The sequence below is a fragment of the Bos indicus x Bos taurus genome, chromosome X (genome assembly GCF_003369695.1).
Source record: "Bos indicus x Bos taurus breed Angus x Brahman F1 hybrid chromosome X, Bos_hybrid_MaternalHap_v2.0, whole genome shotgun sequence".
NCBI lineage: Eukaryota > Metazoa > Chordata > Mammalia > Artiodactyla > Bovidae > Bos > Bos indicus x Bos taurus.
Window position 1 is genome coordinate 12,357,519 of NC_040105.1, and position 15,098 is coordinate 12,372,616.

The 15,098-nt window shown below is 40.7% G+C and overlaps 1 protein-coding gene across 4 annotated transcripts in view; it reads left to right on the top strand.

Moving 5' to 3' along the window:
* Window positions 1-15,098, top strand: part of GLRA2 (glycine receptor alpha 2) — a 211,339-nt gene that overhangs the window by 171,890 nt on the left and 24,351 nt on the right. For all 4 annotated transcript variants that reach the window (XM_027534633.1, XM_027534634.1, XM_027534635.1 and 1 more), the window contains one exon: window positions 3,230-3,379. In XM_027534633.1, the coding sequence (XP_027390434.1) occupies window positions 3,230-3,379 (150 nt within the window). The remainder of the gene's footprint in view (window positions 1-3,229; window positions 3,380-15,098) is intronic.

The following is a 15,098-nucleotide window of genomic DNA, read 5'->3' on the forward strand; positions in this document are numbered from 1 at the left end:
CCACTCCAGTGTTCTTGCCTGGAGAATCCCAGGGACGGGGGAGCCTGGTGGGCTTCCGTCTATGGGGTCACACAGAGCCGGACACGACTGAAGCGACTTAGCAGCAGCAGCAGCAGCACTCTGCATAGAAGTTAAATAAACAAGATAACAATATACAGCCTTGTCATACTCCTTCCCCAATTCTGAACCAATCCATTGCTCCATGTCCAGTTCTAGCTGTTGCTTCTTGACCTGCATACAGGTTTCTTAGGATACAGGTAAAGCAGTCTGATATCTCCATCTCTTTAAGAACTGTCAACAGTTTGTTATTTGTCAACAGTTTGTTGTGATCCACAGTCAAAGGTTTTAGCATAGACGATGAAGCAAAAGTACGATATGCCAGTCCAGGTTCGATGCACGATACTGGATGCTTGGGGCTAGTGCACTGGGACGACCCAGAGGGATGGTATGGGGAGGGAGGAGGGAGGAGGGTTCAGGATGGGGAACACATGTATACCTGTGGCGGATTCATTTTGATATTTGGCAAAACTAATACAATTATGTAAAGTTTAAAAATAAAATAAAATTAAAAAAAAAAGAATAAAAAAAAAAGTAGATGTTTTCCTGGAATTCTCTTGCTTTCTCTATGATCCAACAGATGTTGGCAATTTCATCTCTGATTTATCGCAGTTTCTAAATCCAGCTTGTACATCTGGAATTTCTCAGTTCATGTAATGCTGAAGCCTAGCTTGACAGATTTTTGAGCATTATCTTGCTGGAAAGTGAAATGAGTGCAATTATATGGTAGTTTGAATATTCTTTGGCATTGCCCTTCTTTGGGATTGGAATGAAAACTGGCCTTTTCCAGTTCTGTGGCCACTGCTGAGTTTTCCAAATTTGCTAACATATTCAGTGCAGCACTTTGACAGCATCATCTTTCAGGATTTGAAACAGCTCTGCTGGAATTCCATCACCTCCACTAGCTTTGTTCTCAGTGATGCTTCTTAAGGCCCACTTGACTTCACACTCCAGGATGTCTGGCTCGAGGTGAATGACCACACCATTGTGGTTATCTGAGTCCTTAAGCCCTTTTTTGTATCATTCTGTGTATTCTTGCCACCTCTTCTTAGTCTCTTCTGATTCTGTTAGGTTCATACTGTTTCTGTCCTTTATTGTGCCCATCCTTGAATGAAATTTTTCCTTGATATTTCTAATTTTCTTGATGAGATCTCTGATCTTTCCCATTCTATTGTTTTCTTCTATTTCTTTGCATTGTTCACTTATGAAGGTCTTCTTATCTCTCCCTGCTCTGCTATTCTCTGGAACTCTGCATTCAGTTGGGTATATCTTTCTTTCTCTCCTTTGCCTTTCACTTCTCTTCTTTTCTCAGCTATTTGTAAGGCCTCCTCAGGCAACCACTTTGCCTTTTTGCATTTCTTTTTCTTTGTGATGGTTTTGGTCACTGCCTGCTATACAATGTTATGAACCTCTGTCCATAGTTCTTCAGGCACTCTGTCTACCAGATCTAATCTCTTGAATCTATTCTTTATGTCCACTGTATAATCATAAGGGATTTGATTTAGGTCATACTTGAATGGCCTAGTGGCTTTCCCTACTTTCAAATTTAAACCTGAATTTGGCAATAAGGAGTTCATGATCTGAGCCACAGTCAGCTTCAGCTCTTGTTTTTGCTGACTGCATAGAGTTTCTCCATCTTCAGCTACAAAGAATACAATCAATCTGATTTCAGAATTGACCATCTGGTGATGTCCATGTGTATAGTGGTCCGTTGGGTTTTTGGAAAAGGGGTTTGCTATGACCAGGATGTTCTCTTGAGAAAACTCTGTAGGCCTTTGCCCTTCTTCATTTTGTATTGCAAGGCCAAATTTGCCTGTTACTCCAGGTATCTCTTGACTTCCTGCTTTTGCATTCCATTCTCCTATGATGAAAAGGATGTCTTTTTTGTTGTTGTTATTGTAGAAAGTCTTGTAGGTCTTCACAGAACTGTTCAACTTCAGCTTCTTCAGCATCAGTGGTTGAGGCATAGACTTGGATTACTGTGATGTTGAATGGTTTGCCTTGGAAACGAACCAACAGATGGAGCACAACCTTTAAAAATTGTGAATAACTGTATTGTACACCTGTAATCTATATTATTGTACACCTCAAAAAAAAAAAGAAAAATATGTGCTTCCACATCAGTTAGGATCAATAGTTGAATGGAAATTATGAACTGGTTTTTAAAGGACCCAAGGCCCATATAGTTTATTTCTCATCTGAGTTTTAGAATTATCTTAATTAAAAGATGCTTACTCCTTGGAAGGAAAGTTATGACCAACCTAGATAGCATATTCAAAAGCAGAGATATTACTTTGCCAACAAAGGTCCGTCTAGTCAAGGCTATGGTTTTTCCAGTGGTCATGTATGGATGTGAGAGTTGGACTGTGAAGAAAGCTGAGCACTGAAGAATGGATGCTTTTGAACTGTGGTGTTGGAGAAGACTCTTGAGAGTCCCTTGGACTGCAAGGAGATACAACCAGTCCATTCTAAAGGAGATCAGTCCTGGGTGTTCATTGGAAGGAATGGTGCTGAAGCTGAAGCTCCAGTACTCTGGCCACAAAGTACTGAAGAGTTGACTCATTGGAAAAGACCCTGATGTTGGGAGGGATTTGGGGCAGGAGGAGAAGGGGACGACAGAGGCTGGATGGCATCACCGACTTGATGGACATGAGTTTGGGTAAACTCTGGGAGTTAGTGATGGACAGGGAGTCCTGGCGTGCTGCAGTTCATGGGGTTGCAAAGAGTCAGACATGACTGAGTGACTGAACTAAATGAACTAACTAACTAATGTGTTTTTAAATGTTAAGAAAAATATAAGGAAACGAGCAGTTTCAAGAGTAACCCTGACTCAGTTTTACCTCAAAGTTTTGTTTTTCTTCCTTTTTTTTTTTCATGAAGGCAATTCTTGTAGTTATCTTTGGGGCTGGTCTCAGGGGCTACTTGAGCAGGTGGACTATACTGAGAAAGATAGAACAAGGTCCTGGGGCGGGGGGTGGAGAGGGGGCTGTAATGTTCACTGCTCTGCTCAGAATCTGCAAAGTGGGATGGAAAATGCTTAAGTATTTTCTTAAGGAAAGTCTAGAAAATAATCCTTGTTGAAGGGAACTGAGATTTGTCTGCTGCTCACACCATAAGGAACCTGGTTTCCCCAGCAGTTTTCATGGTGCTTCTCTCTCTCCCTTTCTGTCAGGTGTCCTACGTAAAAGCGATTGACATCTGGATGGCGGTGTGCCTTCTGTTTGTGTTTGCAGCCTTACTGGAATATGCAGCAGTGAACTTTGTCTCCAGGCAGCACAAGGAGTTTCTGAGGCTCCGGAGAAGACAGAAGAGGCAAAATAAGGTACCGTTGACTCTGAGTGCAGACAAAGTCAGGTAGAGTTCGAGGTGTTTAACCAGTCAATGTAATTTAGAAAATAGAACAACACATAGTGAGCAAGAAGCTGAAGTTAATTTTTGTCCTGATTCATCCTACTATACTGAATTACTGCTCAGGTTGGTCCTTTAAAATTGGGGCAGAGTTGTCACATTTAGCAAAAAAAATTCATCAAGAAATGAATGGATAAAACAGATGTGGTATACATATACAATGGAATATTACTCAGCCATAAAAAGAATGGAATAATGCCATTTGGAGCAATATGGATGGACCTAGAGATTATCATACTAAGTGAAGTAAGTCAGAGAAAGACAAATATCATATGATACCATATGATATTCATATAGGTGGAATATACAAAATGATACAAATGAACTTATTTATAAAACAGAAATAGAGTCACAGACATAGAAAACAAACTTATGGTTACGAAAGGGCAAAGGGAGAGGGGGGATAAATTAGGAGATTGGGAATAACATGTACACACTACTCACTATGGAGAACAGTGTGGAGATTTCCTTAAAAACTAGGAATAAAACCACCATATGACCCAGCAATCCCACTACTGGGCATATACCCTAAAAGTGAAAGTGAAGTCGCTCTCTCGTGTCCAACTCCTTGTGACCCCATGAACTGTAGCTCACCAGGCTCCTCCATCTATGGGATTTTCCAGGCAAGAGTTCTGGAGTGGGTTGCCATTTCCTTCTCCAGAGGATCTTCCTGACCCAGGGATTGAATCCGGGTCTCCTGCATCATATACCCTGAGAAAACCATAATTCAAAAAGACACATGTACCCCAATATTCATTGCAGCACTATTTACAATAGCTAGGACATGGAAGAAACCTAGATGTCCATCAACAGATGAATGGATAAAGTTATGGTACATATATATAATGGAATATTACTCAGCCATAAAAAGGAACAAATTTGAGTCAGTTCTAGTGATGTGGATGAACCTAGAGCCTGTTATACAGAGTGAGAAAAACAAATATCATATATTAACACATTATATATGGAATCTAGAAAATTGTACTGATGAATCTATTTACAGGGCAGGAAGAGACACAGACATAGCGAACAGACTGGTGGGCACAATGGGGTAAGGGGAGGGTGGTGCGAATTGAGAGAGCAGCACTGAAACATCTACATTAGCATATTTAAATTAGATAGCTAGTGAGAAGTGACTTTAAAACACAGGGAGCTCAAATTAGTACTCTGTGACAACCTAGAGGGGTAGGATCAGGTTGGGGGTGGGAGGGAGGCTCACTAGAGAGGGGACATACATATATTTATGACTGATTCACACAGTTGTATGGCAGAAACCAATACAACATTGTAAAGCAATTATCCTCCAATTAATAATTTAAAAAGAGGCCAAAAATCATATATATATACTACTATATAAAATAGGTAAATGACGAAGGACCTACTGTATAGCACAGGGAACTTTAATCAGTATCTTATAATAGCTGATAATGGAAAAGAATCTGAACAAGATTGCATATATATACACACATATATATGACTGAATCTCTTTGCTGCACACCTGAAACTAACACAACATTGTAAATTAACTATACTTCAATTAAAAAATATACAGGGCACACAAGCCTGAATTTCAGATAAATGATAAACAATATTTAGTATAAGTACATCCCAGATGTTGCATGGAACAGACTTATATTAATACATTATTCCTTGTCTATCTGAAATTAAAATCTAACTGAGAGCCTTGTGTTCTGCTACAGCCTAGCAACTGTAGTTGGAGATATATATTCATCTGACAAAATTACTTTAAAACCTTGTTGTTTTGAACATTAGTAATTTGTGTGGCTTTGAGCACAAAACTACTTTGACTTTTTCATGAATTGCTTGGCTTTATGTAAATAAGGTCCCTAATCATGTTGATTTCAACCTGATAAATCCAATTAGACTGATTTCATTGTCTCAACTTAAATTTTAATGCAGAAACCCCAAATTTACATTACCTAGAAGTTTGAAGTTGGAAATACATGGCTCAAAATCTCCACTTCAGTGGTTCCCAAACTTGCCTGCACATTAGAATAGCCTGGAGATCTTTCAAAAATCCCAAACCTTGGTCATACCTCATACCCATTAATCTCAGTCTCGGAAGTGGGCACAGGAGTATCTCTGAAGCTCCTCAGGTAATTCCAAGTGCAGATGCATTTGGGAAGCAGTGGTCTGGTTTATAATTCAATTTCATTTAGCACTCCAGAAGCCTTGCACTTATTTTCAGCTTCAGATTCCAGAAGAGAAACATGCTCTTTGGTATGTAGAACATTAGTGCCTGTAACAATATCACTAGAGAACTGAAGTTAAAGTTTTACACACAGGAGATGAAAGATAGTTTTCAAAATCTCCTCCCCCTAAAAAATGATAAATTGAACCTGTTGGTAAAGCCATAATTACATACTACTCTGTCGGAGCAAAAACAAAAATGTTTCATTGTCAATTTTAATGCTTCCAAATACCTAGATGTAAAGCTGAACATTGTAAGGTATGCTATTTTTTAAATTTTTATTTATTAATTTTTGGTTGCACTAGGTCTTCCTTGCTGCTGAAGGGCTTTCTCTAGATGCAGAGAGTGGGGGTTACTCTCTAGTTGCGGTACACGGGCTTTTCATTGCAGTAGCTTCTCTACTGGCAGAGCATGGGCTTAGGTGCCCTGTGGCATGTGGACTCTTCCTGGACCAGGGATCAAACCTATGTCCCATGCATTGGCAGGCATATTCTTAACCACTGGACCACCAAGGAAGTCCGAACATTGCAATTTAGATGTTGCTTACATTGACAAGCTTTTATGTGTAAAAACTGAGTCATTACAGCATGTGCCAAAATGTTTCCTTCGCATGCTCTGGGCTGGTATCCTGTGTGCTGCCCCCTTTCCCTCTTTCCCTCATCCCAGCAAACAATACACACAGGTACACGCCCTTTGCTGCACATTGCTCAATATCAAGCCTCTCTCAATTTTCACCTCCCTGTTGGTGCTAACCATTTCTTGAACCTCTTCCACAGGTGTCTAGCACAAAGTGGCAGAAGTTTGAGGTCACATGTGCCACTCAGGAAATATTACTAGAATGTAAAGCTATTACAGTTACATAAATTGTATTCTCAGAATTCCCTGGTTTAGCTTAGTAATTACCCACTGACTGTATGCTCTCCCAGACCAGAAATAGAAAAGGAGTTTCATTTTGCTCTCTGATTCTGAATAACTGGGAATACTTTCATGGAATGCTGTGTGGAGGATTCTTAGGCTGTATCTGTATCTTATCATAAGACACCCGGAATGCTTGTTAAGAATAGAGAGAGTGTCACACCCCAAATCTTGTGAAACAGAGTCTGCAGGGAGGTCCCTGAGAATTACTACTTTTCACAAGTGTCCCAGTGAGTCCTACAATAAGGTTGTTTGGGGGAAACGTGGGCAGTATTAGAGCAGGTGGTAGAGAATGAGAAAGATAAAAGAGTAGGAAATGAGGTTGGAGGAATGGTAATTTCAAGTTCATATAAGACTTTGTAGACCAGTATGAAAGAATAGATTTTATTCTGATTGGATCAGAATCACTGGCTAGATTCAACATAGCAAATATCAGGATGTTGAGTGGGTAGTTCATGAGAAGCAGCAGCAGATTAGTCAGGAGGCTATCACAGAAATATCGGGACATGTTGCTGGCATAGACTGTGGTACTAGTCATCGAAGTGGTCAGAGTCAAGATTCATTCATTCATTCCAAAAATATTTGATTCATATTGTGTGCCAGGAGCCACGTACATCATTAGAATATATAATTGAACAGTACAGACAAAATGCAATTCCATGATGAAACTTAGATTCTAGTGATTATTCTTTTGGGGTAAAACCAACAGGTCATGCTGATGCATTTGATGTGGGGAGGTGAGGAAAAGAGAGGAATATGTCTCAGATTCTTGGCTTCAGCAACTTGTTAGGTAGTGTTTAAGATGGGGACTACTGCAGACTTGGGGTAGAACTCAGGTCATTTTGATGCCATTAAATTTAGATGCCTGTAAGACATGCCAGTTGGAGAAGGAAATGGCAACCCATTCCAGTGTTCTTGCCTGGAGAATCCCAGGGGCGGGGAAGTCTGGTGGGCTGCCGTCTATGGGGTCGCACAGAGTCGGACACGACTGAAGCGACTTAGCAGCAGCAGCAGCAGCAAGACATGCCAGTAGGGTTAGCAAGTAATTATATAAACACACCTAAGGGAGAGAAGAAATCTGAAAAAGGATCTTTGAGAGTAACCAGCAAACAATGTTTTAAATCCACACAACTGGGTAAGATCACCTCCTAAGTGTAAATTCACAAAAAGGTAACCATGTGAGGTGATGGATATGTTAATTAGTTTGATGGTGGTAATCATTTCACAGTGTACGCTTATAGCAAAACCTCACACTGTACATCTTAAATACACTCAACTGTTATTTGTCAATTATAAAGTTTGGGGGGTTAACTTAATTACAACATTGAGTACTGAAATCATTCCTCAAAGAAAAGAAAAAAAAAAAGCTCTGAGAATGGAACACTCCACCATTTAAAAATCCTGTCAGGAACAAAGGAAATGATGGCAGAGTTTAGACTTCACTTCCATTTGCCTTTGCTGTGCAGGACAGCCTAGAAGATAGCATGGAAGATAATGTGGGATAATGGGAGGGACCTTTTTTCAAAATGGAAGATAAAAGAGCATGTTTAACAATAGGAATACTGTAGCAAAAAGGGAAAAATCAACACTGCAGTGAAAGAACACCAGAATTTCAAGGGGAAAAAAAAACACCTTGAGAAGAAAGGGTGACAATTCAGAGCCAAGGGTCAGGGTTAGCCTTACATGGGGACAGATATTTCAGCCATTTCAATAATGACTTAAATTAGGGTTAGTTCATTCAGGAGGATACCAAAGCAGTTAAATCATTTGCCCATGCTCATGAGCCACGAAGCAGCACAGCAAGATCTGAAGTGTGAGACTGTCTCCAGAGACCATGTGCTTTACCACTGTACAGACAAGAGGGGAGAATGACAGTGGTGCTGACCCACTGGTAGTTTGATGATGGTACAGTGTAGGGACTCCTAATCGCTCCTATCATTTTCAAGGATTATCAGGGAAGTTATAAGCTGAAAATGGGATGGAAAGAAGGGATACAGAAAGTTTAAGGAGGAAAGAGATATGATATTAAACAGTAGTTTGGGAGAGTAAAAAACCAATGCTCTCAAGAGAGATATGGGGTCAGGATGCTGAGGCAAATGTAGTGGGAGACTGCATCTGAGGTCTATGGTTATGAATTTAAAGTTTAAGCTGAAATTTAAAACTTTAATTAAAACAGCAAGCAGGTGTGTGTCCCTTTGTAGTCAAGGCTCTTACTACCACTGACAATTAAATTTGGAAAAAAAAAAAAAAAAGGCATTTCCAATTATTTATCCCTTAGGAAATGACATCTTTCCAAGCCAGTGCTTTTCACATTTTTTGAGTCTAACTATGTTAACAAAAAATGGTAACAAGAACTCGCAGTGATTGAGGGCTTACTATAAACCAGGCACTAATCTAGGTACTTTCCATACAGGAATTGATTTAATCCCCACAACTGTGAGTGCTGTGATCATACAGCTGGCTTACTACAGAAAGTCCTAGTTCTGCCTATTTTTCTGATGTCCTGTGTAATTTGGCATTTGTCCTGAATTATCAGTTCTAAAGTAAAACACCTATTAATAGTTGCATTAAAATAAACTGAGATGGGTTTGGTAGACCCTTACTCTGTATACATCTGCTTTCTGTCATGGTGTGATCTTCTGGGGTGGGGGCCTACAGGTGCAGTACACAAGTTCTCACTTCAACATGTGCTGAAATCTAAAAAAAAAAAAAAAAAAAAATCACCACCTGTGGCCTCTGCTCTGGAACCTTTCCAAAAGCAATGTCAGAGTTAACACTCTTTCCAGGATAACTGGAACAGAAGTTGCTGATAAAATGAAGTGCACTCAGACAAAAGAGGCTGGGGATAAATAAATCTTTCATTTGGTCTGTCAGTGGTGAGATACTGCTGTCCTGCTAACAAGCATTTGGGGCACCAGCCTTGGCCCACGACATGGCATGCAAAACCCATTAAGCCCCTAGGCAACTACTTGGTGGGGTCAGTGGAAAACACGGGAAAATCATAGGTTCAGTGAACATGAGACCATCATCATACAGGCTGAGCAGTCTTGCTGTGGGCATCTGAATGCTCATGATTGAATGGCTTTGTGATTTTCTGATCATTTAAATCTGTAATTGCCTTATTATTTGATAATTACTGCAAAATAAAAAAAAGCATCATCATTATAGAGCTGGATGGTCCGTGCCACTTTCCACTATCAAAACTGTCCTTGTTTGGATAAAATGTGGTCATCCTGTCAATAATGAAGGCAGTATTCTTATCTCCATCCTACAGATGACAAGAGGAAAGCACTGAGAGGTTAAGTAAAACAACCAAAGCCACACATGCAGGCAACTTGCTTCAGTGTCCCTGACCTCAGCCGCTGCTGTGCACAGTTCATGTTTTACACTTACATTCTGATCCAGTATCTCTCGCTCACTCACACACTTAAACATCTCTGCTGCTGCTGCTGCTGCTAAGTCGCTTCAGTCATGTCCGACTCTGTTCAACCCCATAGACGGCAGCCCACCAGGCTCCCCCGTCCCTGGGATTCTCCAGGCAAGAACACTGGAGTGGGTTGCCATTTCCTTCTCCAATGCATGAAAGTGAAAAGTGAAAGTGAAGGCGCTCAGTCGTGCCCGACTCTTCTCGACCCCAAGGACTGCAGCCCACCAGGCTCCTCCATCCATGGGATTTTCTAGGCAAGAGTACTGGAGTGGGGTGCCATTGCCTTCTCCAAACATCTCTAATGTACCCTAATATGTACCCTAATATTTTCTACTATGTTTTTTTAAGGCTGGTCCATCAGGGATGAGGTTGGAGTGAGGCAAGTGCAATTAGTCATATGAGTACAGGGTCAGATCTTGTTTTTATTTAAATCTGGTATTTTTTTTCACCACGGATTTTTGCATTAATAAGGAATTTTTCAAATATTGCATTAAAATAATGCTTTGAAGTACTGGGGTTTTGGCACCCCTTACATTTTGCACCCGAGACCTTACTCACCTTGCCCTAGTTTCAGCCCAGCTGGTGATGAACTATTAAATTTTCATAGACCCTACTAGGTTGTACCCTGAATATAAAACAAAAACAAGCCACCATTTTTAAATGTTCAATGTTTCCAATGAAAAGAGCATCTCTTTAGTTTCCCACTAGGAAACTGACCTCCCCAGCACAATGCAGTAGATTCTTTAGACAGTGTAAGAATATCCAAGAACAGATTACTTCCCAAAGTGACCCTGGCATAATGAGTTATTCAAGGAAGGTGTTTATGGAGGGAGCCCCTGAGACTACAATTACTTATGTGGGCAGAGTATGTGCAGCACTTACTGAACAAGTTATGAAATGGGGTCACTTTCAAGGAGGGGCCAGGCAATTTGCAACCAGGTGCATTCGCTTTTCCTTTTCTACATCTCAAAAAGCAGCCAATTTTATCAAAGCTGGGTTTCTCAGTAACAATCAAGCCAAGATCTTCACTGACAGATCCTGCAAATCCCTATGATTGGGCCAACCTTGGTCTATTAGAAGTTGATGCCCAGGGTCTATGTAGTAAAATCCTATTTTTATGTTATAGCCTCAGCTCCAGTAAGTCTTCACACCATGTGGTAGTTTAACAACTGTCCCACAAGAACTTTAAAGCCTCACTTGCACCTCACTCACCCTGTATTTTTATATTTGGCCACACCACTCCTGACTTTGGCATTGTGCCTGATTTCAGAGGTTTCCAGTTACCCACAGAGCCCTGACTTCTTTATTTTCAGTAACTAAACAGAAATTGAAGCTCTTTGAGAACACGGTTATGGCTTCTAAGCCACTTAAGGCTGAGCTGCCTTTTAAAGGGAATGTTGCAAACACACTGTTTAGACTTCAGTCTCCCCAGAAGAAAATAAGAGGTCTCAACCTAATTGGACAACAGGGTGACAATGTGAGGCCCTGATCAAAATGTCTCACATGAAAGTAACTTGGGAAAGTACTCATTCTTTGCAGTTTTCTCTTTCCCTCCCTTTATTTATCAGTCCTTCAATTCAATTTCTCAAAAGATAACTTATTAATTTGAAATATGTATACATATAACTGAGTCACTTTGCTGGACACCTGAAACTAATACAATCTTTTAAGTCAACTATGCTTCAATTAAAAAAATAATTTCCTGACCCTATAGGGCTAAAAGGATGCCATTCTTTCAAGCATCCATATTACCTAATTTGTTCCTTTTATAAAGTGTCAGTTTCTGCCCATTTGTTGCATGTTTTACAGAAGAATATAAAATTGACATGTATTGTGGGTATTATTTAGGACACTGTACCTAGAAGTACCTGAGTCTTGCTCTCAACCAATCATCTTCCCATTGACCTATTAGAGGAGAATAAACCTACAAGCACAGTAACTATTTTACTATTATCCAGGCTTTAGCCTTGGAGAAGGCAATGGCACCCCACTCCAGTACTCTTGCCTGGAAAATCCCATGGACGGAGGAGCCTGGTGCGCTGCAGTCCATGGGGTCGCTAAGAGTCGGACACGACTGAGTGACTTCACTTTCGATTTCCACTTTCATGCATTGGAGAAGGAAATGGCAACCCACTCCACTGTTCTTGCCTGGAGAATCCCAGGGACGGGGGAGCCTGGTGGGCTGCTGTCTATGGGATCGCACAGAGTCGGACACGACTGACGTGACTTAGCAGCAGCAGGCTTTAGCCTCAAATCCCAGGGCCATGCCTCAGGAGGAGAACACCTTAGAAGAAGCCCTGTCCCTCCACTCAGTAGGTCCAGAAGCTCTGTGCTATTTCCACCCCAATGTTTCAGAGTCCTTAGATCTCCCATCCCAGTGGGACCCAAGCCCCACTGCTGAAGGCCATAAGACAAGGACCCAGAGCAGATGTTCATCCAGGAGTGGCTTTTTCACACTCATGGGGTCCTGGAATGTCCCCAGTCAGACCAATACTCCTCCTTAAGGACCAAAGTCTCCTTCCTCTCTTCCTGGGGACATCCCTTTAAACACTTAAACATGGTGAACTGGAAGGCCTTTTCAAAGTTTCTGGGCTAAACTGACCAAGTCCTTCCTATGATACAGCTTATAGCTCCTCAGCATACTGGCCACCCTTTCTGTAGTTTGATAGTGACATCTTGAAGTATGAGTCACAGAATGTGACAGCCCAGACATGATCAGGATGTAACAGAGAAAACCAGCAATATCCCCCTGTTTATCTGCACTTTTCATAGAACATTAAATTACAGTAGTGCTTTTCAGTAGTCATATTCCACATTTGACTCATTTTGATGTTGCTAATGTTTGTTCATTTCCCAAGTCTTTTTTCCTATTAATACAAATAGCTGTCAAGTTATCTGTTCTTAATTATGTGCTTGATTTTTTCCAAACCTAAACAAAGGACTTTATATTTATTGTTACAAATTTTTACCTCATTGAATTTGGCCCATTTTTTAGATGGCATTAATCTTCTTCATAGTGATTTAGTCATCTGGAAAATTAGCTACCACATCTAGCTCTTTAACACTGACAAATAGGTGCCAATGCCCTTCAAGCAAAGGCCACCAGGAACAAGCCAGTAGTTAAGTTAGGCTTACTGTTCTTTGCAGCAAGGAAGAACGTGTACTATAGACAGGACTCTAAACTGGGCGATTTGGGAAGAAAGTCTAAGGAAGCAGAGGGCTGTCAGAAAGCAGGGGAAATTCTAGGATTAGGTATCTCAATAAATCTTATTTATAGGATGGCAGACTAGAATTAGAATAAAATTTTATTTGGTAAAGAAGAAGGAATCACTCATTTTAACTGAAAAATGTTGAGTGTTTTCTGAGTGCCATAGTGATCTTGTTCTCATCTGTGCTTAGTTAACATTATGAAGTGACCTTGTTTTGTTTCACTACTCTGATCATAGTCTCAGAGTAACCCTGAGGATGGTATTCTGCAAGATGATTTGAACCACCAACATACAAACAGACGCTCTGTAATTTACCAGTTATGTGACTTTGGCAGGTCACTTTTAAAAAGAGTCTCTGTGCCTCTGTTTTCTCATCTGTAAATAGAGTTAAAATGTATTTATCTTATATGACTGTGGTGAAAATGAGTTTCCATAGGTAAAGTTCCTACAACAGGCCCTGGCATGTGCTAAGTTCTATGTATAGTGAGTGCTTGTTTGAGTATCCGCTTTCTTCACCTCTAAGGTATGTGTATCCTTTATGAACAGGATCATAAAGGTTTTGCTCTATTTATGAGAGAACATATTCTATACAGTGGGCTTCCCACGTGACACAGTGGTAAAGAATCTGCCTGCTATTAGCAGGAGGCATGGGTTCGATCCCTGAGTCAGGAAGGTCCACTAGAGTAGGAAATGGCAACCCAATCCAGTATTCTTGCCTGGAAGATTCCATGGACAAAGGATACTGACAGGCTACAGTCCATGGAGTTGCAAAGAGTCAGACACAACTGAGCTACTGAGTGTGCACACACACACACATTCTACAGATTAAAATCAACTATCTTAGAATACAGCAATAGGCTGCCAACATGCCCCCTCCCCTATTTTTATTCCTCTTATCTTTCTTTCACAAAAGGAAGTTATATTGCACAGCAAGATGTCACCCATATACAGCTATTTTTATAATCATAGAGTTGAAATAATGAATTTGTGCTTTTATTCTACAGTGTCTACACAAGAGAAGCAGAAAGATTAAGGACAACCTGAATTCTTCCATTTTACCTCCCACTGCTAAGATGTAGTTTAGCCACAGTCAGTCTGCACAAGACCACTTTTCTCAAAGTCAGAGAGCCCATTAAGATGCTGCCAACTCCATCCTCAAGTCTGCTTGCTTGTAAGCCTCATAAGCATCCTATTCTAATAAATCACTTCTTATCTACAAAAAAAAAAAAAGACCCTGCCAATCCAATTAGAATGTAAATGGACTTTAAAAGAAGGCTGCTGAAATGCAGACGTCACTACCACTAAGCCTAACTGCCAAACAAATCTAAGCAAATGGGGAATTCATTGAACTATAATTAGAGTAGGGTCATCCTTTGAGAATCTTGCTTTTTAAGGTCTCTCACCTTTCTCTTAGTCGGACAACTATGCAACTGAACTGAATTGAACACCTTTCTCTGCCTCTCCAAAGGCTTGTTGTTGTTCAGTCACTCAGTCGTGACCATCTCTTTGCGACCCCATTGACTGCAGCACGCCAGTCTTCACCATCCTTCCCTATCTCCTGGAGTTTGCTCAAATTCATGTTCATTGAGTCGGTGATGCTATCCAACCATCTTATCCTCTGTTGCCCTCTTCTCCTCCTGCCCTCAATCTTTCCCAGCATCAGGGTCTTTTCAAGTGAGTCAGCTCTTCACTGTAGCCAAAGTGTTGGAGCTTCAGCTTTAGCATCAGTCCTTCCAATGAACATTCAGGGTTGATTTCCTTTAGGATGGACTGGTTGGATCTCCTTGCTGTCCAAAGGACTCTCAAGAGTTCTCCAGCACCACAGTTGGAAAGCATCATTTCTTCGGCACTCAGCCTTCTTTATGGTCCA